Source organism: Sander lucioperca, chromosome 2, assembly GCF_008315115.2.
Source record: "Sander lucioperca isolate FBNREF2018 chromosome 2, SLUC_FBN_1.2, whole genome shotgun sequence".
NCBI classification, from domain to species: Eukaryota; Metazoa; Chordata; class Actinopteri; order Perciformes; family Percidae; genus Sander; species Sander lucioperca.
In genome coordinates, this window is record NC_050174.1 from 6,795,140 (window position 1) to 6,818,069 (window position 22,930).

The 22,930-nt window shown below is 39.3% G+C and overlaps 2 protein-coding genes and 1 long non-coding RNA gene across 9 annotated transcripts in view; 1 reads left to right on the forward strand and 2 right to left on the reverse strand.

Annotated features, from left to right (window-relative positions):
• The first annotated feature begins 110 nt into the window (after positions 1-110).
• Positions 111-7,834, forward strand: fahd2a (fumarylacetoacetate hydrolase domain containing 2A). 3 transcript variants are annotated; one of them, XM_031305283.2, is made up of 8 exons: positions 111-271; positions 2,719-2,990; positions 3,805-4,021; positions 5,045-5,104; positions 5,203-5,365; positions 6,680-6,788; positions 7,309-7,396; positions 7,674-7,834. In XM_031305283.2, exons 2-8 carry the CDS (start codon positions 2,719-2,721, stop codon positions 7,734-7,736), a joined length of 972 nt encoding a protein of 323 aa, XP_031161143.1. In that variant the 5' UTR covers positions 111-271; the 3' UTR covers positions 7,737-7,834. The 3 variants fall into 3 exon arrangements, with proteins under 3 accessions (XP_031161143.1, XP_031161141.1, XP_031161140.1); XM_031305281.2 differs by having other exon boundaries at positions 112-401; XM_031305280.2 differs by lacking the exon at positions 111-271 and adding an exon at positions 698-748.
• A 972-nt stretch (positions 7,835-8,806) lies between these two features.
• The window catches only part of gpat2 (glycerol-3-phosphate acyltransferase 2, mitochondrial), a 155,835-nt gene continuing 141,711 nt past the window's right edge, over positions 8,807-22,930 (reverse strand). For 3 of the 5 annotated variants that reach the window (XM_035991290.1, XM_035991292.1, XM_035991289.1), the window contains exons 14-23: positions 21,426-21,553; positions 21,204-21,274; positions 20,780-20,940; positions 20,544-20,647; positions 17,361-17,545; positions 16,781-16,858; positions 16,190-16,318; positions 12,844-12,964; positions 12,379-12,447; positions 8,807-9,364 (exon numbers count right to left, since the gene is read on the reverse strand). In XM_035991290.1, the coding sequence (XP_035847183.1) occupies positions 9,141-9,364; positions 12,379-12,447; positions 12,844-12,964; positions 16,190-16,318; positions 16,781-16,858; positions 17,361-17,545; positions 20,544-20,647; positions 20,780-20,940; positions 21,204-21,274; positions 21,426-21,553 (1,270 nt within the window). In that variant the 3' untranslated portion in view covers positions 8,807-9,140. Of the gene's footprint in view, positions 9,365-11,997; positions 12,054-12,378; positions 12,448-12,843; positions 12,965-16,189; positions 16,319-16,780; positions 16,859-17,360; positions 17,546-20,543; positions 20,648-20,779; positions 20,941-21,203; positions 21,275-21,425; positions 21,554-22,930 lie in introns of all 5 variants that reach the window. The other 2 variants (XM_031305274.2, XM_031305271.2) reach the window with 1 other exon arrangement.
• LOC116054020 overlaps positions 22,152-22,930 on the reverse strand; it is a 2,694-nt gene continuing 1,915 nt past the window's right edge. The window contains exon 3 of the long non-coding RNA XR_004105978.1: positions 22,152-22,162. This is a non-coding gene — a long non-coding RNA (uncharacterized LOC116054020). The remainder of the gene's footprint in view (positions 22,163-22,930) is intronic.

Here is a 22,930-nt window from a genome sequence, read left to right on the forward strand (position 1 = left end):
AAAGTAGCTAAATTCCCACTGCTCGTGAAGGCCCGTTTAAGGGTATGGTATGGAATTGTAGTTTCTAGAGCTAATTCAACCAACGCGATAAACAGCATTAAGATGATCACATGAACAACATAGCACTTTTATTTCTTGACATGATATAGCAACATGGCCACACTGTCGTGAGCTTCCGTTGGGCACTTTACCTCGCTTCTGACAGGACTCTGAACTACAAACACTAACCGGAAATAGTTAAATGTAGTGTTTTCTGTGCAGAAAGGAAGAGGTGAGTAGCTACTAGTGACAGACTGTACAAAGGGCAAGGCAGAAGTAGAAGTTAAAGTGTCACACTCCTCTTTTAATGGTATTTTATCTCAGATAAAAATCATACTGCAAAGCTTCAGTTCGAGCTGCAGGTAGGCGGGTCATGCTTTTATTGTCGTGGTTATGATGTGTAGCTCTATTATCAAGTGATAGCAGACACGGATAAGTGTTGCTACATTGTTGCAGATATGCTGACGTGATTTGTAGGCTCCTTGTACCCATTCCGACAAGCTAGGTTGGGTAGCGAGTATAGCGCGGGTGTATGAGTATTGGGCGTTTAAAACCTTTCCTTCAGACAGTTAAAGTCAGAGAAGTAGGATAAAAGCCTGGAGACATTTCAGAAAGTTTAACAAACAGGTGGTTTTTTGTTATAGGAACATGCCAGAATTGTGTCTCCCACAACATGTCAGCTGCCTCTGTCCGAAGAAAGCCCAATGTGGCTCATAGACATGGAAAGGTTATGTAATTTTAGAGCAGGACCAGTGCTGAAACGATAAGTCAAGAAATCAATTAGTCAACTGAACTGTAAATACTACGGTGGCCGACAGGGGCAAACGCCCTGCAACTTAAGAAAACACACGCAAATAGACGAAACACAAGCAAATTAAGAAAACAACTTCATTAATTTGACAACACATGCGCAGCATTCAGCAAACGCGCTGCAAATACCACAACACAACCAAATACATAAACGCACTGCAAATAAAAAACGATGCAAAAAGAAAAGCACGCAAACCCCGAAAAAAGAAGTGATGCAAAAAGAAAAACAACTTCATTAATTTGACAACACATGCGCAGCATTCAGCAAACGCGCTGCGAATATCACAACACAACCAAATAGATAAACGCACTGCAAATATGAAACGATGCAAAAAGAAAAGCACACAAACCCAGAAAACAAATGCAACAAAAAAACGCTGCATCCAGATTACACAACGGAAGTTCTCCAGACCTCTAGAGGGAGCAGCTAGTGGAACAGCTGGATTTTCGACCGTTATTAACCGATATTAAATTCATATTATTATTATTATTATTATTATTATTATTATTATTATTAATAACATAATATATTATTAATATACAGTCTATGCTCCCTTCTCATGCCCTCCCGGCTGGTGCCGCCCCGAGCTTCGGCTTTTCAAAATAAAAGCTTGCGTCTGGTCCGCTAAGTGTTTGTACTTTGGTGTGTTGGATGTTTGTGAACTAAACAGAACGGCAATCATACTAATGAATACAATAACTTTTTCAGCAGATGTCTTACTTACAACACGTTGGAGTTAGCAAAGCAGTTTTGTGTTTATATGTGCAGGCGGGATTTATTCAGTTTGATAAATCCCACGGTAAATTGGCTGGTTTACTAACAGGGAGGGACTAGAAATCCTGTCTGTTTTTTGTATTTCAAGAGCGAATTGCTCCACAATATGAATACAGATTGATCACTTATTTTGTTGGTAACCGTTGTTGTATAATCACAATATTACACTTGAGGAGGCCTACACTTCAGTAATTTCGGACCTCGAAATTAAACCCTCTCATGTAATATGGCTTAAACAAACGTCAACGTTAAACGCTGATGCAGTTTTAAATGTTTTATCACCACGAGTTTACAGACGTCACTGCTGATTGAGTATCACCTGACCTGAGCCGAGACACACCCACCAAACGAGAGAAAACATATCTCAAACATAGATTTAATATTTACAGTCTATGCAGTCTCTCTCTCTCTCTCTCTCTCTCTCTCTCTCTCTCTCTCTCTCTCTCTCTCTCTCTCTCTCTCTCTCTCTCTCTCTCTCTCTCTCTCTCTCTCTCTCTCCCCGTGAGGTCGAAAATCCAGCTGTTCCACTAGCTGCTCCCTCTAGAGGTCTGGAGAACTTCCGTTGTGTAATCTGGATGCAGCGTTTTTTTGTTGCATTTGTTTTCTGGGTTTGCGTGCTTTTCTTTTTGCATCGTTTCATATTTGCAGTGCGTTTATGTATTTGGTTGTGTTGTGATATTTGCAGTGCGTTTGCTGAATGCTGCACATGTGTTGTCAAATTAATGAAGTTGTTTTCTTAATTTGCTTGTGTTTTGTCTATTTGCGTGTGTTTTCTTAAGTTGCAGGGCGTTTGCCCCTGTCGGCCACCGTAAAATACAGATATAAAAGATGACTAATTAATCAAGAAAAAATGCTAAACTTCATATTGGTTCCTGGCATCTTAAATGTGAGGATTTGCTGCTTTGCTCTTTTTTTTATTCAACTTTAAATTCAGTAAAGAACGGAAGAAATTGGAGAGCTTCTTGGAACTTAGTGATGAAAAGACGGTGCTTTTTAGGAGGGGGGCATGAACAAATCCGACAGACATCAAGGAAGAAATTGTATTTCTCTTCCTCTTCTCCTCACATCACTCTCACTTCTTGTGTCCTCAACAGATGAGACTTCCTCTTCGCTGCTTTTGCATCTTCAGGAGTTTATTCTCTCAAAGGCAACAAAGGACAGACCCACAGAGGCGAGGCTTGAGTGGTGCAGCGATGCGTCTGGTGCAGTTTCATCGCCATGGTGACGGAGGAGGCATCAGAGTGGGAGTGGAGCAAGGTGACGAAGGGCTCGGTGTGGTTGACCTGAAGGCGTTTGACCCGTCCATGCCCTCGACCATGAGAGAGCTGCTGGAGCTGGGAGACCAGGGTCTGGAGTGTGCCCAGAGGTATCTAACACATTCAGTCGTATTATTACTAAATACCTTTGTCCTAATTGGTCCTCAGTCATCATCATCATCTTCCTTGATTATGCTTTTCTTCTTACCAAATCATCGTCTTCCTCCTCATCCTCAACATCTTAATAAATCATCTTCACATTTACTGTAATCTACTTAAATCAGCACGTTTTTTTTCTGAATACATGTCCTCTCCAAAAATGTTATTTGCTTAATCATTTTCATCCTTCATCCTAATCTTCTCTTCTTAAATCCTCACCACGTTTCTAAATCAGCAACCTATTCTTGTTTAATAGTCTTCATAACTCACGCTCATCGTATAAAACACAGATGATAAATCACCATCTTCCTCAATCAAGTAAATTGTCATTTCTTAAATCATCATCTTGTTCCTACATCAACATCCTTTCCTGAATGAACATCTTCCTCTTCCTAAATCATTAAAACCATCTTCTTTGTCGGGAAACAGCATTGTTAAATTGGCATCTTCCTCCTACATCCTCTTTGTTCCTAAAACTTTATCTGCCTCAACATCTGCGTCTTCCTCTTCAATAGACTGTCGTGGGTTTCCTAGGTGTCGATTTTACGAATCAAGTCATTTTCAGGGAGACTGGGATGGTGCACAAGATCTTCATTCAAGCAAAAGACCTGAGTTAGACTGCAGAGCAACTGAAGGCCCTCCCTCTCAGGATTCCTTGGTTTTATACATTGAGAGCATTGACTGCATCAAATCTTACCCAATCACAGTACTTCATTCACCTACCAAATCATCATCTTGCTAACTCCTCCTCCTCCTCCTCCTCAGAGCCTTGTCGTCCGGTCAGTGTGTGGTGGAGCGATCGGACATCCAGCTGCTGTCTCCTGTGTTGGCCCCGGAGAAGGTGGTGTGTGTGGGTATGAACTACCGGGACCACTGCCTGGAACAGAACGCCCCGATCCCCACAGAACCGATCATCTTTAGCAAATTCCCAAGCGCCATCACGGGGCCGTATGATGACATCATACTGCCCTCAGAGAGCCTGGTGAGAAACTTTATTTATATGTCCCTTTTTCAAAAAAGAGGTGACAAAGTGTTAAACAAGAAGACAAAAGAGGAAGGGCGAGATAAAAGAGACAGAGAAGACAATAGTCCAAAAGTGTGTAACCCCAAAAAAAGTCAAGCAAATGCCTTTAACGATCCTTTTTAAAGATGTGCATTCATTTGGTTTGTGGGAGGTTGTTGTTTTCAGCCTTCAGTGCTGAGGCTCCTCCCAGTCAAAGGGCACGACAACTCTTTTAGGTCTAATGTAGTGCCTTCTATGTCAAGAGTTCAATTTTAAAATCAATCCTATAAATAACAGGGAGCCAATGAAGAGAAGATAAACCAGGTGTAATGTGTGATCTACATTGCTGCAAAGGTTTGGACCAGTTGCAGTCGAGATAGAGAAGATTTGTTGAGGCAGTTAAACAAGGCGTTGTAGTAGTCGAGGCGTAATGTAATAAAAGCTTGGATGACTTTTTTTCTCTAAATCTTTATGTCTAAGTTAGTGTCTAAAGTTCCTTTCAGCAGGACTGAACCAGAGATTTTACACTGAGCTGAATATTTCGGTTAGGATCCAAAGTAATCCCAAGAATTGTTACACTGGTTGTAACATTTTATCAAGCAGGTTAATTAAATTGGAGTATTGTGCATCAGTATCTGGGCAAATGGAAATAAACGTTTTATTTATTTTTTTATAGTTGAGTTGTAAAAAAGTACTTAACAAGGGTAAACTTCATCCCCAGGAGGAGATGAGTGTCATGTTGCATCTCTTGAGCACTTTGTCTTGAAATAAGAGTCAAGACAAATGTACTTCACTCCCACTTGAAGTTTTTTTTGTCCAAGATGTTTTTTTTCCAGAGATGAGAACACAGGACTGTCCTGCCTGTCTCCCAAGTCCTTACTATATTTGAAGTATTCTTTACTTTGTCATTTTGTGAAGACACTACCGAATTAAAAACCTGCTTGGAATTCATGTGTAGTTTGTTATTGGGACGTTGTTGTATTTGCTTCTATCTGACTGAAGGAGGTGGACTGGGAGGTAGAGCTGGCCTTTGTGATTGGACGAAGAGGAAAACACATCAAGGTGAGCGTTGCATCACCGCCTCTGATGGCCACGACACTTTGACGCTCTGATGAAGAAGCATCCGTTCTGACTCCATTTCCTCTCCCCCTGTTGTTCAGGAGGAAGACGCTCTTTCCTACGTGGCCGGGTTCACTGTGGCCAATGACGTCAGCGCACGCGACTGGCAGATGAAGCGCAATGGAAAGCAGTGGCTGCTGGGAAAAACGTTTGACAGCTTCTGTCCGCTGGGCCCTGCTTTAGTGACCACCGACGCTGTGAAAGGTGAGAGGGAACGTGAACTCAGCAGGGGGAGAATTAAAGACAATCTGATGAATCGCGTGGTCATGATAATGATAAATAAGTCTAAATGGATTTCTGCGGTTGAAAACATTTCGGATGAATGTGTGTTATCATATAACTAGAATTCATAAAAAAATCAGATTAATCTCAGAGTCAAGGATATGAATCTTCAGGCTCAGCATGAGGTGCATGATAACCCTCAGTGTAATAGCTACAAAATGACAAACAACTCGTGTTATCAGATTTTGGTTTTGAATAATCTTTTTGTTGAGCGCGGTGTACAGAACTGTCGAAATTTAGGTGTGGTTCTCACAATTTGACACTTTCAAAGAAGAGATATTTAAGGAACTTTGTTAAGACAGTGTTCTTTTATTTTGGACAGGAAACAAGTAACGTTACCATCACGTATTTGTCCTACGTAGTAAATCGATACTTGGGATTAATCCTTACCCTGGTAAATTTTAAAGATTATTCAACACTGTTAACATTGAGTTAATTAATCATGCCAAGTTTGTTAAAATAATAATGGCTACTTTTAAGTTACTATTAAATATTTACAGACTTGTGATAACCAAATATTATATATACGCATTTTAAAGAATGCAATTTAACACCATTGTCACAGTCAAAGAATGACAAAAAACCAATAGGGAATAGAAGTGTAATATTTATTAAGCACAAGAATTTGACATTTCTGTCACATCGGTCGGTACTTCCCAGCTGTACATAATCTTTTTTTTTTTAAGATTATGTTTTTGGGCTTTTCTGCCTTTAATTTGACAGGATAGCTAGATGAGAAAGGGGAGAGAGAGGGGGAAGACATGCAGGAAATCGTCACAGGTCGGATTTGAACCCTAGACCTCTGTGTCGAGGCATAAACCTCTAAGTATATGTGCGCCTGCTCTACCCACTGATCCAACCCGGTCACATAACAATAATTTTTAATATTAATGAATTAACGTGGCCTGGACCAAGATAAGAGGCAGAAAATTGATGGATGGACCAACTAACCAATGAAAAAATAATGACTCAATGTAAGTTAATTTAGGTTTTTGCCTATTATGAGATGAGCTTCCTATCTTCTGCAGTGAGCAGTAGTGACAGCGTTGGCTGTGAAACGCCACAACAAAACAATCCACTGTCGCGTCCGTCTCACTTGTAGTTTGTAGATGATTAATGTCTCCCAGCCCGCAAACTCTTAGCTACGGCAGGCAAGAAAAAATATGCAGGAGCTTTGTAAATTGAAGCCTTTTAATACCTTCTAAGGCCTTTTTGTTTTAATCATTCCCCCTCCAGATCCTCACAACCTGGGCGTCCGCTGCCTGGTTAATGGAGACACAGTCCAGAGCAGCAACACTGATCAGATGATCTTCAAGACGGAGGCGCTGGTCGCCTGGGTCTCAAAGTAAGTCCACTCTGTGCACTATTTCTGCTCATGATGGTGGCCTTTTTGCGTGATCCAACTTCACACAGATTTACGTAATATATTCAGAACTTTTACGCTTCAGTAACTTGAGCTGAGAGTGCAGTTTCCATTTCAGAAATTATGCAAATCAAATCATGTCAGAAATTAAACAAAAAAAAGGAGCACTGCGCGAGCACAAAGCTAAAATTACATGCTTCAACTAAGACGACTCCACCACGGCTGGCACCCTATTACCCTGAAGCACCCTGACCAACTGGAGCGTTCTCTGATCGGATCTGAGATCTGTATTGTTCTGTAAAAATGGCAGTCCATGAAACCTTTCACAGGATGTGGTTATACACAAGGATACTCTGGTTAAGTTATTGTTTTGCATTGCCTCTTTTAAATTTGTTGCCCAACTCTACTGTACAAGGCACACTTCTCACAGTCAATAACAAGTCATGCTCTTTGCTGCTCCAGAGTCTGATCCTCCATGGTGTGCTTCTTTTTCTCCTGTCAGGTTTGTGACATTGACACCAGGAGACGTTTTCCTGACAGGCACTCCTCCAGGCGTGGGTGTATTCAGAAAGCCACCCGTCTTTCTCAAGGTGATTTAATGTGGGAACTGACAGAAAAAATGATGACATGTAGTATGTAGTACGAATAGTTTGCATAAGTTCCTGTGTCTGTAGCAGCACATCAACTCTAGTTTTACTTTAATTTTATCCAAAAGAACTTGATGGCTGCATTTAAAATACTTATTCTATGATGCAGAGTTAAAGGGACTCTGTACAGTCCATAACAGTGTTTTAATAGGTAGTGAGGGAGTGGTTCAATTTAAAAGGAGTAAAAGGTGTATTTTAACTATATTGTTTCTCCTTTCAGAAAGGAGATGTGGTGGAGTGCCAGATAGACCAATTAGGCTCCATTATCAACAAAGTGGTCTAAACCCTGAGACAATCTGCTGAAAACACCAACAATCTGCTGTTAAATAAACTGCACTTCTGATCGGCTGCTTCACACAATAAATTACTATTTTCAAAGAGTTTCATTGATTTTTACAACAATAGAATGTGTGAAAATCCGCTGGAAATGTAAAAAAACAAAACATGTTTTAGTTATGATACTACAGTAATTGTGAGGGAGGAGAACATGGTATTTTTACTACATGAAACCGTATCATTACATGACTCAACGTGCTGTTTGCAGCTTGACCTCAGTTATTGAGTCATCACTCAAAGTGAAAATACCCCTCTATCAGCAGCCACCCACTCATGCTATAGAGCAGAAACTGAACCTCATGACTTTTTTAATATGTTAAAATAAATTGTATACAAAACGTTTCGACTAACTCAGAGGATTTAAACAGACACTTTCTCATAAAAAAAATGAGCAGGTTTTTCGTAAAAGGGAGGAAATTAATCAAATAAAAAAAATATGCTGTCTTCAAAATGTGTTGCAATGCCTGGGAGAAAATTATGTTTTCACTGACAGACAGCTTTAGACAAACCTGGAGTGGATGGACCCATTTGGCAGTAGTGTGATGATGTGACTTTTTGTACCTGGTAATTATTTTTGACCACTGAGTCACTTAAAATTAAAATTGTGAAACTAATAGATTCAAATTTCAACATTACATTCAGGTGTTTCTGGAGCTGTTTCACCCTCAACCGAAATTAGTATGAGTTTTTTCAAGCTGTGAGCAGCTCCTCAGTTTCCTTTGTGCAGTGTGTTGTGTGACAACAGCACACTCGAAAATCAAGGATTTTTTAATTCATACATTGACTATTTTGAGTATGCTGAATTTTGTGAATACATATACTTAAACCCTGCGTACATTAGTGTGTACTTTGGAGTTAAGATCCAGCTATTGCGATGCATGTGTGAAAAGTATTGAGGCTTTAACACTCGGTTCAACACCGGGTGGCAGTAGGGTTTCACGGTCGATGAGAGCTGATCTACAGCTTTGGTTTATGATCCAGTTAAAAAGGACAAAAACAGCCGCGCTGACTCTTGACTGTACCAACAGAGTGCGTCAAGTTGACGAAATCAGCACATTTGTTTATTGTCAATCTGAACATTGGTTAACTGATCAACTTGTGAAAAAAATCAAGAAACAAAGCAGAACTTAGCTTAATGTTCACTTTACAAATAAACTTGCACGGCCTTCATTACAACATAAACATGGTCGAGTCCTCACAGCTGATTACAGGGACTTCATAATCCTTGTCTCCTGTGGTTTTATGCTAATGCTATTACTAATGACAAAATTGAAATCAATGTCTCATCACTGAAAAATCTATATGCAATTAACCTTAAGGCTTGAACATCCCGGCTCAGCATGCATATTTTTTAACACCGAACAAAAGCTTCTATGACACTAACAGAGGATGAGGTCAGAATCTGCAATACAACAAAGCTGTGCCAGGGCCTTGAGTCATGCTGCACAGTTAAACACATTAATTGTAGAGGTACTGTGAGATGAAGCGATGCAGTTTCTGCCTGTTTTCTGACAACTGGAACAAAGGACTGACACCCAGGAAGACGCCTCCTTTCTGACGCTCCTCCGAAAGGACCTGAAGCGAACATAAACACAGCACTGTCAGGGCAACCACAATGCTTTTTATTTAGTACCCTTTATTTGAACACTGAGAGCACGGAGCTTTTCTTATCTTTAGTAGTGTGCTTTTTGCACAAGGCCAGCATAAAAAAAGTAATAACAGAGATAAAAACAAGACCTTCAAAAATGAAAAAGAAAAACAAAGATGTTACATAAATAAAAGAACCACCTTATTCACTCAGAAAAAATAAAAATAGTGAAGCAAAATGGGAGAGTCAGACTTCAGATAGCACTGTCCTTTCTTTTGTTTTACAGTTGTATAAACACTAGACGCACATTTCCCCTTTGATTTGACCTGTAGATCTTAGAAATCAAGCCGTCTTGACATCAGAGTGGAGTTAGCTGTCCAATCCCAAAGACGAGCGTGATAACGACTGATAACCTTGATAAGAAAATGAATATGGCCTCATGAGATCTTTGCAGATACAGTATATAGGTCAATGATGCTCTATTTTTAAAAGGCAGTGATTCCCAACCCACAGACTGATAGAGAAGACTGATTGATACAGACACTATCTACTTTACTGAGTGGTAAATTGTGAGAGTGGAGATTTGTGCAGAAACATAATATATCTATGGATAAAAAGGCTGCATCGGAGTTATGAGTGAGCTGCTGTTTTCTCAATTTTTCTGACTAGAACCGGCATTTCTATTCAGTTCATAGACTAAAGTTGGTGTTAATCAGATAGAATGCCGGCTCCTTTTTATTATTCATTGCTGTTTGAAGAGTCAGTGCAGATGGAGATAACAGAAGCTCATATAAACCATTCGCTTTCCTTCTTGCACTGCATGAAAAACAATAACCCCAGACTTGAAAATTGTGCAGCTTGATAATCCATCAACAAACAAAGCCTTTATCTGGGCTTTGTGACTGAGTGGAGTGTAGGAAGAAAAAGGGAAATATGTCACTGAGGAATCCTCAAAAAATAAGTCACCTTACAGTTTCCCTGCAATCAAAATCTTAATCAACACTGGAATATTATCAGCATAATGTACTTATATACTAGAGGAATAGTTCAGTGTTTTGGGAAATTGATTTGCTTTCTTTCCAAGAGTTAAAAGATCAATACCATGCTCATGTCTGTATGCTCATGTGCAGCCAGCATGCCGTTAGCTTAGCATTAAGACTGGAACAAGGGGGAAAGAGCTAGCCTAGCTCTGACCAAAAGTTAGAAATACACCTACCAGCACCTGAGAAGCTCACTTATTAGCATGTTTTATCTGCTGGGTAGTTTAATTTATAACAAATCTTATTTTACAAGCTGAGCATATATTATATATGTAAAATAATTTTCTGCAAATTAACTACAACTATCGTATAAATGTAGTAAAATAAAAAGTCCAATGACTAACGACAGTGATTATGTGTTAGGCTCTGAAGCGCTGCCAACACACGGGTGACCTACACTCAATGTTGTGCCTGAACTCATCCTGTGTAGAGACAGACAGAGAACTGAAGCTGTTGCTCTGTTAACATGCTGCTCTGCGGCTATGTAGACATTAAGTAAAAAGTAGTATAAAATGAAAGTATTAAAGTTAAGTACATGTATGTCAAAATGTTACCTAAGTACAACACTGATAGCAGTGATGATTTATAAATGTTTTAAATTACATCCATCATACTTTGAAATGGTGGTAAATGTACTATATATAGATACAGACAACACTAGTAGAATTATAGGTATAAGTATTTTTCTTTTTAAAGACCAAAATTTGGTGTGTATCACTTTGGCAACTTGGCAAGTGTTGCCTGTGCTACCCTTTTCCAATTTCTAATTTAAAAATCACTAGTGCCCTTGGCCCAGAGAATTCCTTTTTTTTAAAGATCGACATTTCTGCCTCAAGCATGATTGGATATGGCTGGCTCGAGTCAGGCTCAGTTTCTCTCTTGTTGCAGCAAAATCAGGTTGGATTCCTGTTTATGCCGAGCTTGAAGCTCAAGAATATTGTTGAAAAACTGCCAGCAATTGATTGATTATTATCAATTTTGGCATTTGGGTTGGATTAAGGCTCACCTGGGAACATATAACACGCACACCAAGGGTTGTCGTGAGGTGCTGATCAATGGAGGTAAACTTGAAAATAAGAAAAAAGTGTTGGGTGGTGATGGCACAGTGGATATGACACATGCCTTTGGTGTGGGAGATCTGGGTTTGATTCCCACTGCGATACATAAACCAATGTGTCCCTGAGCAAGACACTTAACCCCTAGTTGCTCCAGAGGCGTGCAACCTCTGACATATAGCAATTGTAAGTCGCTTTGGAATAAAAGCGTCAGCTAAATGACATGTAATGTAAAGTGTTGCACACATTTGCTTCATATGCACATCTCTATTTGGCCCTTAGGTTTTTTTCAAATCAATAATCACTGATGAGGGCCAAAACGTTGTCAGAATATATAGAGATATGAAGATGGAGAGTGCAACACTTTTCTTATTTTCACCTGGGAACATTGTACTGGGATTCATGTAAAACTATTAGGGAGTTGGACTGTGCCTAAACTTTCAATCCTGAGTCGAGTTGTAATTCTCCGCACACAGACTTAGAAACACACACATACACACAAGTACTGTTGAGGCTGTCACTCACCCCCAGGTCTATTAGAGATCTAACCGCTGTGTGTGCAGCCTCCTCTGAGCAGCTCTCTGTTAGATACGGCACAAAGGCACACATGAATGAAAAGAACAGACAGATATCCAATATAGAAAAACCCAGTCTGGGTAACAGAACAAAGCCATTACCAGTGGGACTGTTGGGATTGTATATACAGTGCATTATTGAAAGGTGTCATTTGGGTAGTTTGTGATTGTCTTATACATGTTTTTAAGAAACAGCATCTGATTGGGGATTTACAACACACCCTGAATCATTTGGAAAAGGCAAGGTGACAGGCTTTTAGTGTTAAGTTAAGACACAAAGAAATGGAAGATGTTTGTGTGTGTTTGGGAGAGGATATCAGGTTAAGCTTACCATAGTGCCGTTTCTTCTTATTTGCTGTGTCACACAGAAGGGAGTGTATCTGAGAAACTAAATCTGCCTCTGCAGCAGAACACATGGAAATAGAGCCACTTATTCCACTCAGAGCAAAGTTGGGACAGTCTGCTAAGATATATATATATATAGACTTCATGGTTTAGTGGCATGTTATCATAATGTATATTTATGACTGGTGGGTCAGTGCAAATGGCTTAGGGTGAAACATAAATATCAGAGACATGAAGAACACCATCAGCAATCATTTTTACTTGATCTGGAATTAATGTATGAGCTAATTTGGTCCTTTGCTTTAAAGAAATTTGGTGAAATACGTTTTAAGGGACAATATAAAAGTCTCACCAAGTTGCAACAAAAACATGTTTTAACCAAATATATGCGTTACTCCCCCTGACATCAATCAGAGATGATCACTGTGCCTTAAGCATACAATGGACATACCTGGCAGAGGTGTGTGTAGAAGTTCCAGTCCGGTGGTCGTCCAGCACAGCGCCCTCAGATGACCAGCTAGCATACTACAGAGGAAGAAGAGCATGTCTGGACACTGTCTCGGCTGGCTTATCTAGAAAAGTAGACAGAGACGGAAGCAGGAGTGGTCAGAAATGGCAAAATGAGGATGGAGGGGGAGAGCAGGAATGAAAGAGCATTTTCCGCTACAATGAGCATATAGTGAGAAGTCGCTGTCAGTTGGTCTGTCGCCTGTGGGTGTCCTTAGTTCAAATCTTGGCGCTGTAAAGTCGGTTTTAGTGTTTGGTTTCATGCAGTAAAACATTCAAGTTTTTATTAGTAGAAGAAAAGTCCCAATAGACTCACCTCATGTCTTCAGAAGCCCTTCAGAGCATTTTTCCTGTTTTATTTCCTTAATTTACCTTTTTTATACCACAGGGATACAACAGTACAACCAGAAATGTGTAAGGACATAATTACGCATTTATGCTGTTGTTTGGAATGGTCCTTTAACAGCCCCCACCTTAACAGTTTTTATTGTTAGAATACAGTTTTTTTTGTTGTTTTTATCCATGAATTTATTTCATGGGTATTTGTTTCCAATGTCCTGTAATCTGTGTTGGTTTATTAGGCTGGGAGAACTGTAATTTCCAGGATTTTATGGATGAATAAATTGAACTTGGCACCAGTCCTTATCAGAAAGTTGTCAAGTACGAGAAGTAAAATCTATGTACACCACATGGCCAAAAGTACGTGGACACCTCAACATTATACCCATATGTGATTGTTGAACATGTCATTCCAAAACCATGGACTTTAATCTTCTGCTATAACTGCTTGCTTTCCCCAAGATTTTGAAACCTGGCTGCAGGGATTTGCTCCCATTCAGCCCACAAGAGCATTAGTGAGGTCGGGCGATGATGGTGGGTAATAAGACCGGCTCAGATTTGAGGTTTAAAGTCTTTCCAAAGGTGTTAGATGGGGTTAAGGTCAGGGCTCTGTTCAGGCCAGTCATGTTCTTCCACACCAAACATCTTATTCATGGTTTCATCTGGTAATTTGGGAGGCCATGAAATTGGGGGTTCATTATTTCCCTTTAAAAATAGTGTATAGGGCCATTATAAACATGTAATATGGAAATACATGGGGGTGGAGTTTATATTGTAGAGTGTAGCTGGTTCTGTAAAATTGACTGGTATTCCTTGGTCATTACAGAGCCATACAAAACCATTATGAAATGTTAAATCTCTGAAAAGATTGATGCTCTGACCAGTACAGCATACTGGTCAGGTGGCCACAGCTACAGTATTTTAGGTTTCTTAACTTATCAGACTGTTTTGTATTTGTTCCTCATTTTGTCCTTAAAATAAAATGAATCCAAATATCATACCAAAGTGGTATATTTTATTCAGCGCAACATTTTGAATAGAGCTCATCAAATTTTTCAACAAGCAGTTGCCATTTAGTCAATTAGTCTAATTCACTCAGTGTTTAAACAATCATGATGTTAATATGCAGCACTTAAAAGCTTCAATACACAGTATAACTTTAAAATTAGCATGGTAGTGAGAGCAGTCATACAATACTTAACTAATAACTGTTGTTCTGAGGAGTAAAAACACATTAGGCCAGAGAGGCTGCTGGGCAAAAAATTACTACATGTGGACTCGCAGCATAATATTTATGTGTGGCCCCAGAAGAATATGGTAGCAAGTAAAGACAGAAACACCAATATATAGGCTGATATTAGCTCATCAGATAGATTTGTATCAGTGTATATGTTGAGTGGTTGAAATAGTTAAGGTGAAGAAACAGTTAAGTTTATTTTTAAGCTGCAGGTCATACATTAAAATTTTAGATTATGTATACAACCATATACATCTTTGCCACCTGAGGGAATATATTGCTCCTCAGCTTACATACAACAACTAATACAAAATGTAATTGCCTTTGGAAAAACAAAGTTCTACATATACAGTGAACAAAATAAAGCTTTTTTGGGGGGCATCTCTAAACTTTGAGCCCACATGAGACCAGGCTTCTCCTTGAGAATGAGTTATTATAGCAATTTAACTTGGATTACTAGCAGCGAGCTTTGTGAGACCCGAAGCTAACTGATAACAGGCAGGAGAGGAGGTGGTCAGGGAGGTATGGAGGTGTTTTCTGTCCTCGTTTAGCACCTGAGGTGAGAGCAGCGGAGCAGAGGCACCATTGGATGGAGAAAGTTAAAAGATTAGAGTACAAGAGCAAAGCTGTATAAACATTGAAGAAGCTCTTCCTCAGTGAACAACGCTGTAGTCAGAGAGAGGATTTTATACCAGTGTGGAGGTGGTAGTGGTTTTACTGGGCTGGTAAGTCAACTTCCTTGCGGCACAGGTAGGCATAAGAACTTATTTGGATGTATTCTGTATAGTTTATTGTAGCCAGTTACAGTGTTCCTTACATTTTCTGATAAAAACAGTGTGAAATAATGGCTGTATCCCAAGAAAGCAAGGAAGATGATAGTGTGCATTTCCAACCACAGTTGGGTAAAGGTGAAGTACAAAAGCAGCATACAAAACAAAAAGAGAGACAGTCCACACACTGAATATTCCAAGCTCCCAAAAAATGTTTTTGTTTCAATGAACAAGGTGGTGTTATCACATATACATAATGTTTATTTGGTTTACAGTTTGTCCATTTTGGTTTTACTCTAATGTATTGTCTTGAATATTATGGTTATTATTTCATCTTGTATTCATTTTTGTCTAAGTAACTGTACCTAAGTTGACAACTGAGGCCTACTGCATCTGTGGTGATAACGAATGAGTGGGTTCAGGATGGGAAAGGATGTGTTCATGTTGTAAACTGTATATTTTGTATTTTGTTTAAAAAAAATAAAAATGGTTTGTTTGAAAAAAGGAAGCTGTGTATGTCTTCCCATGTCAATGTGCTTTGATTGTTTCTCTCCCTTGATGCAGTTTCAGTTTCACATGTACTGACTCTCGAGGATCTTCAAAGTCATTTTGCAGTTTGCGACCGACGCACTTGCACTTTGAACTTTTGCTGTTTGGTCCCTTTGGAAGTTGATCCATGAAAAATCACATATTAACAGTCACGCTTCTTTTAAAGATGACACATACTGTTAATTGGCATTCAAGTTATGGGACTCAGCTGTGTAGGTGCTTTTGTAATGGAGATTTATTCAAAGTTTTATTTCATGTGGTGTTTTTTTTTGTACTTGCCCTGTAGTCATCTTTTGTAGGTTGGGCATCATGGAAAATATTTCCTTTCATATAACCTCGGGTGCGTCTCTAAGGCATGTGAAGACGCAAAAGGGCCCAGCAGTGCTATTCTGTACCTTGTAGGAACGCAGGTCCTGCTCCTCCATGTCACAGTCAGAGTCGCTGTGATAAGGGTCATCAGTGGTGGTCCAGGACAGAGCGCCCTCCTTCTTCCAGAAATCACAGATAGGAACGTCTCTGGGAATCTACAAAGGATGGAGGGTAAAACAGACAGCAGCATGTCAGATTTGAACTTTTTCTGTCTGTGACTGACTTCAAATACTGTGTTCGAGTCATATATGCACATTTTGTGTTTAATGTAACAAGTTTCATTACAAAATAAAATATCAAGTCTGACACCTGACATTACACAATAAACTGTTCTGCCTGCCTGTGACTGATTTCACTAAGCTTGTATTATTGTCAGTTGATGGTGCGTTTCATTTTCTGTTCAGTTTCGTTTTATTAATCCTGTTTGTTCTTTTTATTTTGTTTCCGTTATTCTCCTAACTTGAAAAAAGGGATTTGCAGAGAAAATGGCGACCAGATCCTTTTAGGTTTTTTTAATAAAAAAATTAACTGGATGCAATATATTTTACAAAACAGTAAGGCATTAAATTATTTACGTTTTAGATAAAAACTTTTAGAAATGTGTAAATTTATCTTACTTCTTCCATGATCAGGATGCCACAGCGTACCAGACTGTCAACTGCATCCAGAGCGAAACTCTGGGATGACTGACAGGGCTAGAGAGAGAGAGAGAGAGAGAGAGAGAGAGAGAGAGAGAGAGAGAGAGAGAATAAATAATGGGTAAGCTCAAATGTGAAGAAAGGTTAGAGGGGGAGACAGCTGACAGAGAGCATGAGATGTGTAGTAGAGATGTAGCAGAGATCAGAGGAGAATGAAAGATGGCCGGCAGGAAGATGAGACCAGGAGCGATATCTTTAGGAGAGAAATAGGGTGAGAAACAGAGCTGCAAGCAGAAGAGACAAGAAAGAGCAGCTGCCAAAATGAAAGCTGAGCAAACAGAGAAAGGAATAGTATATCTGGCTCAGAGTCGGAGCCCTTTAAGTCAGTCTGATGGAAAAAACACACACACACACACACACACACACACACACACACCTCTCTCTGCCTTAGACAGAGTCAGCAGAGAAGGATGAATGGCTGTTCAGCTCCATTAAACTTCCATTGAATGAGACACTAGATGTGTTTGTGTGTGTGCGCGCAATATCAATCCATACTCACTGGCATGAAGCCCGGAGGCAGGAGATGGCAGAGCTGCAGGGCTCTCTCCATCAGCTCGGACTGGCAGAGCACCACATCAAACTCCATGTCACTGTTGTCCTGCTCTCCGTCCACGCCGTCACTCCTCAGCCTGCTGCTGACACCACTGCCGACCACCTCGCACAGCATAGCAGACACTGCGCACGCTAAGAACAAACGCGCACATAAACATTTGATCATTGGCTCTAATTCCGCATACACACTGTGAGAAATCTAGTGTTTGGTATTATCAACAATAAGCAGGTTTTGGTCTGTATCTTAGCAAAATATCTTATGGTACTGTTTGGGGTGCCTGGGTAGCTCACGTTGTAGAGCGCGCACACATATATAGAGGTTCACTCCTCGACGTAGCAGCCGCGGGTTCGACTCCGACCTGCGGCCGTTTGCTGCATGTCATTCCCCCTCTCTCTCCCCTTTCATGTATTCAGCTGTCCTATAAAAATAAAGGCCTAAAATGCCCAAAAAAAAATCGTGATTTTTTTTATTGTTTGGCTGAAATATGTTGAACACCGGACAAAGTCTTTAGCTAATGGATCAGTTGATGAGATTTTGCCGATAAGCAGGGTTTTTGCCATTTATGTAAGTGTTTTTTATTTTATTTATATTTCGTATCCCTATTATCCTGCTTTCATGTGATGGTGGGAAAGTCTTGACATCCAGATTGTTCGTGCCCCTAAACAGAGTCACAGATTTTGTCACAAAATCAAACCTGGAAGACAAACACTGAATACAAACCATTATGGATGCTTTAGGAGATTTGAGTTTAAGTGTCCTTAGATTAGTCCACAGATTTGCTACAATATTACCAGTGGTGGAAAGTAACTAAATACATTTATTCAATCACTGTACTAAGTTACAATTTTGAATTACTTGTAATTTACTTTTTTCCCATTTACTGCTCTTCACTACATCTTGGAGGGAAATATTGTGTTTTTGAATCCACAACATTTATATAGTAGTTTATAAAGTAGTTACTGGTTTGCAGATTCAGATTAATACAAAATATAATCAACCAATAAATAATAATGTATTATAAGGTAAGACTTTATTGATCCCCAGGGAAAAATCACAAGCAGAATATAAGGTAATTCAAGTTAGAAACCTTTACTAGCTGCAACATTAAATAGATGAAAATATTAATGCATTGCTAATTATATAATATAGTCCAATTATATAATGTTTAAATGTAAAATTCTGAATACAGAACTTTTACTTGTAACAGAGTATTTCTACACAGTGGTATTACTACTTTTACTTAAATAAAAGATCTGAGTACCTTATCCACTACAGGATATTACACAACAAAATATAATTACCTCAATATAGCAGATTTAACCTATTTTTACTGCTTAAGGTTAGCATCCATGTTGTAATCTACAAAACACAGGCTTTCAGCAGTTCAAAGCCCCCTGCCCACCAGCTCTACTTCCTATACAACCAAAACAAGTCATGCAGAAATAATGACTCATGCAGGCAGAGTAGCTTCCTGTAATTCAAAACAACACATTATTTGTAGGCTTTCTGCCATTAGATGATTGCCATATATTACTTATACACATCATGCTGTTTCTAGCCTCGCATTGCCAGACCTATCTCCACAGTGTTGTGGAATAAGGTCCAACTCATCCACACATTCATTCCAGGATACAAGAAAAAAAACGTTTTGAGTTGTTTGCATTTCTTTAAAACAATCACAATTGTCTTGGGCGCAGTATGTTCTGAACATGCTGCGGTAATATTAAATGAAGTTAACTGTTAACACAATACAGTAACAGGAGCTATTATAAATTAGCTGGATAAATGGTTAAACGTAATTTGTTCTTACCTGTGTATCACTGTGTGTACTTTGTCCACAGCAATCCCACCAATCGACCCCGAAACGTCCCAGTTAGAGAGTAAATGCCGTAAACATATTCTTTTTAAATCTTTACAATTATTCACCGAAAGAACCAAGCAGGGCTGCCTTGAGGCACGATCCAAATTTTCAGCATGTAGCTTGCTAGCTCAAATTTAGTTGTTTCCCTATTGAAAGGGATTTTGGGAACGGCAACACACAGAGAGCAGAAGGTGAGAGCAAAGCCTGACATCGCCGTGCGCCGGATGTCAGGCTTTATCCTGGAAATGTACTTCCGTTGATGCAGACTATGCTGTTTCCAACCCTATCGCCAAACAAGAACACCAAAATTGGGAGATTCTGCAAAAACCCTGGATTACTTTTTGATGCCAATGTTGTTTAAAATTCTCGCTATCTGCAATATCTGCGCTTGGCAGCTACAGTGTGATTAAGGCTAGTGAAAGATTGTGGTTATGGTAAATAAGCTTTGGTTAGGGTATAATTAAGTTTAAGCAACAAAAACCCTTGGTTGAGGTTAGGGTTAATAAAGTATTGTCTTGCTCAGTGACACTTCAGCAGGGCAGCTGTTAACTGTCCAGTAGGAGACTTGATTTGAGTTAGTTAAATCTTTTTATTTTTACAGGGATGTCAAAATGAGATCAAGATGCCTTTTACAAGAGACCCGAGGACAAATTACACTCAGTGTCTGGTTTAGTTAAGGTACACCTAGCTAAAACTAATGCAGTCTAATTCAACATTCCTGCTGTCTTTCTGGAATTTAGAAGTATTTAAAGGCAGACTGTAACCATAGACTGTAAAAAGACTGTAACCTTAAGAAGGCCTGGTTTGGGGTAAATCTGAGTCTTTCAGTTGAAATATGGTCTCAAATCATTCTGCTGTCTAATTTCCTGCCTAACTCACTTATTACAGGGGGAGCATTTCATTTATCATCTCTATCTACACATCACACATACTGACACAACTGGAAATCAGGGGACAATACCATACAAGAACTGACAAAAGAAACAGTTGAAACCAGCTAAAGAGCATAGCCTTCTTTTTATGTTTAGTGGATAAAAGATTTGCTGCTGCATGTACAGTGCCCTGACACTTTTCAATGCTTAGCATGCCTTAAACAGTCTGAATACTAAGTACTTTAAAAATTTCCATAGCAACATGCCAACAGTCAGTACCACGGCCAAGGCCTCCCACGAAAAATAAGGCGTCTGTAGAACATAGGGTCTCAAGATGATACTCTATAAGGAAAAGTTTTGTCAGCTACTCAAATACTTGCATGCTAAGTCACTCACCACCAACAGCTTCTGAAATAAAGGTGTGTGTGACAATCTGGGCCTGGAGGGTGAGGTGAAGAGTGGCAGCAAGAGAAGTACAGGGCACAATAAAAGGGTCTTTCCTAGAAGGAGGGAGACATGGACAATAATGGAGAAAGAGGCTTCACTGAACGGGAAATTGGATTTTTGATAAGCAACACAAGTTTGCTGTTCAGCGCTTATCAATGTTCTTCTTTGTTTTTCAGAAAACCAACCTAGATGGCACTGCAGCTATGATGAGGTGAGGGGCTAGCAGGGAGAGGGAATAGCGGACAACCTCCTCCAAACTGCCCCCAAAACCGACATCTTTGTTCCTGAACAACAGTTCCTCCGTGAGCCAGGCCACATCACGACACAGAACAGAAGCACTCACACCCTGTGGAGGTGAAGGACGGAGTTTTGTTCCAAAATGAGACGCGAGCATTAACCATCTGGTGGTGTGAGTTAGTGACTGGTGGGTATGACTCAGAAAATCACTGTCACACTCTAATAAACTTGCACAATGTTTTGTTTTATTTTGTTTATGAGCCTCTTAGAGAATTGATGGAGCCTTAGAGGGGCAGGGGCAGATTTTAATTCTGACAGCACCCAGGGGTAAATGGCTCAGCAAACACGCCAACATAGAGATGATGCATGTACCTTGCGGTGTCTGTAAAGCAAAAGACTGGACACCAGACTGGTGGACATCACAGCCGTGCAGGAGGCTGCAGCTAGAAAGAGAGCGTGCGCACGCGCACACACACACACACACACACACACACACACACACACACAAAATGTGGAGCAATTTGCATACCATTAAAACAAAAGCTTATAAAGATTTGTTTACGATTCAGCAGGGGAAAATAATCCTGGACCTACAGAAGATGAGGTGGAGGATGATGGCGATGCTGAGGTCTCTCTCAGGATGAGTTGAGTCTTTGAGTTCAGCTGCATAATGAGAAGGCAGAAGCCACGACATCCTCCTCCCCCCAAACACACTGTCAGTTCTTGAGTGAATAAAAGTGAGATGAGGAAAGAAGGGTGTCAGAAAATTTACAGAAATGTGACTTTAGGTAGTCTCAACTGACTTATACTTAAAGTTATGATCCTTATCGACCTAATTGGGTATAGCTAATAGATGGATGAATGTATGGATTACCTCTCTATATAGCTGTTTTCTTTGTTAGTGGTGGAGTCTGCCAATCCCACACTGGGTTCAAGCGCAATTTTATCTTAATGATTTCAGCCTCATTGTAGAACTGTAATAACGTAATATGTAGTAACAATTCCAAATTTTGCTGTACAATTAATTGTCTCAGAAATAATTGCGATTAACAATATAATTGTCTCTTTCAGTCAAGTTTAAAAACGTTTATTTGTTTATTACTTTTTTTAAACAAATTAAAGTTTTAAATGAATTCCAGGATACATCTTTTGGTTATATCACCGTTATGTGACCGAGATAAGGTAGTAACACAAGTACACAGCCTACGAAGTAAATTGCCTCTTTATTATCATAAAAAAATCTAACTATATCCCCCATTGTAATTTTTGTTAAGGTTAGTTTGTAATAAAATGTGTATAGGGTCAAGTGCCAACAACTAGCATAGCTTTAGCTCAACAGTCCGACCAATAATCACTTATATAATTACAATTTGGCATATCCAAACAAAATCAACAATTACCATCAACAGTCATACCTTAGGACCTTAGTTAATTGTGGTTAAACAAAGAAGCCACGATTATGTAAAAATATTGATAATTAGACAATTATGTAGTAATTGTTACACGCCTACCTCATTGCTTACTGTTCCGTCTTTACACTGAGTCAGAGCTGAGTAAGTTACTGTTGCTGTAAGTTACTGGACTACACTACACTATTACAACTTTAAATAAGGGTAACACAGTCGGTAAACTTGAAGAAAAGATCCACTGTTGGACTTGTGCCATCAGATTGTGTTGCATCAAATTAGATTCATTGTCAAGGGAGTTGCAAAAAGAAAGAGACCAAAGAGAAAGAGAAACCAAGTGGTTACACCAGTGCATGGGTTTTGCCCGTTTGTTTTTTAAGGAGTCAATTTTGTTTACATAAAAATAAAATATACAGCTATAGGTAAAGTTGAAATTGTTTCAGGTATTATCTATAATTTAAATCAATTGAGTCTTTAGAGTGAGTTTTGGGGGAAAACTATTACATTATACTTAGACTAACTTATAATCACATTATAATACATTATGAAATGATTATAATGTATTACTGCTATGAGAATTATAATACACTATGATACTTCAAAAATAATGTCAGTTGGTGACCAGCAATTATGAAGTATTGAGTATACTTGACCTTGATGACCTGATAAAATGCTCTATAATGTGTTATAATT